Raw genomic sequence first — 3,621 nt, forward strand, 5'->3', positions numbered from 1 at the left:
GTGGGTTTGAACCGCCAGCCTTCTGGTTAGCAGTCAAGTGCCTTAGCCACTATGCTACCAGAGCTCCTTCCCTAGAGCTAGTGCCCTGAATTTGGATTTCTGGCCTCCTAAACTGTGAGAGAGTAAATCACAGAGAGGCTGTTTGTTAGAACCACCCACTTAATGGTATTTCTGTTACAGCAGCACTAGATGACTAAGCCAGTTGCCTTGAAAAAATTGGTGGCAGAACTGTGGATGTTAAAGGAGGTTCTGGCAAGTGCTTAAAGGAAATGAACACATTGTTGGAAACTAGAGGAAGGACAGTCCTTACTATACAGTGGCAGAAAACTTGGCTATACTGTTTGCTACAGTTGTATGGGAAGCAGAACTTGTAAGCAGTGAGCTTGGATATTTAGCTGAGGAGACTGTGAAGCAGTGTTGAAGGTGTAGCCTGGTTTCTCCGTGTCGCTTGTGGTGATATGTGAGAGGGAAGATACAAATTGAGGACAGAACTCCTGAGCCACAAGGAAGCAGCACTGAAGATTTGGGAAATTCGCAACAGTCTGGATTGCAAAGAATGCTAATGTTAGGAGTGTCACTGCTAGGAAGGTGTGCTCTGGAGAGAAGGCCAACATGACTGACCAACATTTTGCGGAAGAGATTTATGTGTATGACTCATGAACCCACTCAACCGTATCAGCAGAAGCCATGACTTGAGATGGGCTTATCCAGGAAAGATCTGTCGAAGACCATCCTGTCTCCATGACGTGGCTCTCTGTGACATGCACAGGAGATCCACAAGATTTTTTAGAACATTGTATCAGCAGAAACACTCCCAGCTTGGACTACAGGGGACAGTCGGGATGAAGTTAAAGGCTACTGGACTCTGAAAATCCTTAAGGCAGAAAAAGGGGGTGGGTGGGAGCTGGCTGGGGGGTAGGATATGGATCGGGGAGGGGGAGATGGTGTGGGAGTGGCAGCTGGCTGGGATTGGGGTGAAGCTTTTGTGGGGGTGCGGTTAAGGCTGTGGTGCGCTCAGTAGGGCCGGCAGGAGGGAGGTGTGTCTTACTCCCCCACCAGTGGTGTCTGGGGGCTCCCTGTCACCTGTGCTGTCTCATGTAACAGGGCACACCCTTCTGTAGCGGACTTGATTGTCTGTGATCCTTGAGAGCCTGAGGCTAGCCACTCAGCTGCAAACTCTGCATTTCTGCTACTTTCCTGTGCAGACCCCTGGGTTATATGCGGGGGGTGCAGTGGAAAGCCAGAGTGACACAGGGCTCCTCCTGCTGCTCGCCAGGTCCCTAGATGGCAACAGTGTCGTGGCTGCAGGGCTCGGAAAGGAAAGGATCCCCACCCCCGGCTGCTGGGGGCCTGCCTCACTGATGCTCGAAGGACAGGCAGGCAGTGCCCAGGAGCTGTATGTGAGAAGCAGAGAGTGGTGGCCAGGGAACAGCCAGGCGGGGCTGCAGCCCACGCGCTACCTTGGCCAGAGTGAGGGGCAGGAGCTGTGGTGGCCAGAGTGCCTGCCCATGGCCTCCCAGACACACAGGGGAGCAGCACAGTCAGGGGGCTCTGAGGGGCCTCCAGGAAGGGAAGGGCCCTCCTCGCTTCAGTGACCCATCTGAAAGGAGGTGACATCTCCGTACCAGAACCAGTGCCTGCGTGCTTTGGGGTTTATGTTGCACTGAAGTTCTTTTGCGGTACGATGTTGTCAGGTGCCGTCATGTCAGTTCCAGCTCGCAGCGACCCTGTGTACCACAGAACGAGACGCAGCTCAGTCGCTCAGCATCCTCACGACCCCCACTTGAGCCCCTTGTCGCAGCCACTGTGCCAGTCTGTCTCCTTGAGGGCCTTCCTCTGTCTCGCTGACCCTCCACTTCACCCAGCATGATGTTATGATATGAGGCAGAGATACATGAATCAGAGTCAAACAGTATTCTATTATGTGTTCACTGTTGTATGACTGGGGAAAAAGACCCTAAGAAGTTTTATCCTTTTAAACCAGAATAATTGGTAACTTAGTTGCTGAGCGTCAGGGGGGAGAGAGAGAGAGAGAGAGAGAGTATGTGTGTGTGTGTGTGCGTGTGTGTGTGTGTGTGTCCCAGTCTAAGCCCTCCCTCAGTCAAATCTCCCTCTTCCCACAGCTGGACATATTATGCAATGAGGAAATCTTGGGCAAGGACCACACCCTCAAGTTTGTAGTCGTCACTAGGTGGAGGTTCAAGGTAAGCTGCTGTTCTCCCGGAATCGTCAGTTGCACTTGATTTTCAGACTCTTACAAATGGACAGTTGCTTTTCTGTGCCTGCTTTTGACCCATGAGATGAAAACAAGTGATTCTGTTATGGGGAGGAGTGTTGTAAACACAGTAGCCATCTTTAAGAAATCCTCACCTCTGGGTACAGGCTCAGCTGCAGGGGTGGGGGCCTCCTATGTCAGAGCCTATGGGCCGTAGGCCCCGTGCCTCAGAGGCTGGGAACAGGAGGTCCTGCCCCGCAGGCCCCCTGTGTCAGAGAGCAGGGCTGCAGGTTCTACCCCACGTGACCCCTACAACAGAGGCTGGGGGCCACAGGTCCCCCCCACCGGCCGCCTCTGTCAGAAGCTAGGGCCACAGATTCCCCATGTCAGAGGCTGGGAGCTGCAGATCCCATCCCACAGGGCCCCTGCATCAGAGGCTGGGGGCCACAGGTCCTACTCTGCAGGCCCCCTATGCTAGAGAGTGAAAACCACAGATCTCACCCCACAGAGCCCCTACTTGAGAGGCTGGGGGCCAAAGGCCCCTGACGTCAGAGGCTGGGGGCCGCAGATCCCTCCCCGCAGGAACCCTGTGTCAGAGGGTGGGGGCCACAGCTTCTGCCCCGCAAGCCCTTGGTCAAAGGGGATGGAGTGATGGCTTTGTGCCAGTTGGGGAGGGTGTGGTCACTGTCTCTTTGTGAAGTGGGGGAACAGACAGATCAGTCAACATTTTGGGGCTGAAACTCATGGTTGCACCAAGGAGAGTGGTAGTGGAGAGACTCCCCCTGAGGCACGGTCACAGGGGGCTGGTTGGCATTGGGGCCGTGGTCCAGGCTGGAGGGGTGTGAGGAGAGAGAGAGAGGGGTGGCCGCGGGGGAGCTACAGCCCCTGCAGCGCCCACGGGAGGGCCCTGCGCCCAGGCCAAAAGGGGCTTGTTCTTCCCCACCTCTGTCTGTCCCCGCATTGCAAGGAGCATGCACATTCCTGCCGTCCCTGTGAGTGTGACGCTGTGTCCTGGTAACATTCCCAGACCTGCTTCTCGGGTCTCTTCATTCGCTCTGAGCCGTGTCGTCGTCCTCCCTGCCCCGCCTCCTGCTGAGAAGCCGGCTCTGTGTTTTGCAGAAAGCCCCTCTACTGCTGCATTACAGACCCAAGATGGACCTCCTGTGAGTGCCGGGGCCTCGGCCACACAGCACAGACTTGGCCCGCACACCCCGGCACCCTGCGGACAGAGCATGTGGCCGGGCAGGACTGCGCACGGCGACCGTGCTTCAGACAGAAGGTCGCCTCCGGGTGTCACGGGGACCAGGTTTCTGAATAGAGAATATTTATAACTTTTTGTATGAGGAGAATTCACAACCCAACAAGACACTACCAGCACCGTGTTTACAGATGATGACAACACTTCA

At 55.3% G+C, this 3,621-nt stretch overlaps 1 protein-coding gene across 1 annotated transcript in view; it reads left to right on the plus strand.

The window, feature by feature from the left end:
• PCGF3 (polycomb group ring finger 3) overlaps positions 1 to 3,382 on the plus strand; it is a 44,968-nt gene extending 41,586 nt beyond the window's left edge. Inside the window, exons 7-8 of the mRNA XM_007955763.2 lie at positions 2,124 to 2,204; positions 3,335 to 3,382. Coding sequence (XP_007953954.1) covers positions 2,124 to 2,204; positions 3,335 to 3,382 — 129 coding nt within the window. The remainder of the gene's footprint in view (positions 1 to 2,123; positions 2,205 to 3,334) is intronic.
• Positions 3,383 to 3,621: the final 239 nt, after the last annotated feature.

This window comes from Orycteropus afer, unplaced genomic scaffold, assembly GCF_000298275.1.
Source record: "Orycteropus afer afer isolate SDZICR_OR568_19922 unplaced genomic scaffold, OryAfe1.0 scaffold00539, whole genome shotgun sequence".
Lineage (NCBI taxonomy): Eukaryota > Metazoa > Chordata > Mammalia > Tubulidentata > Orycteropodidae > Orycteropus > Orycteropus afer.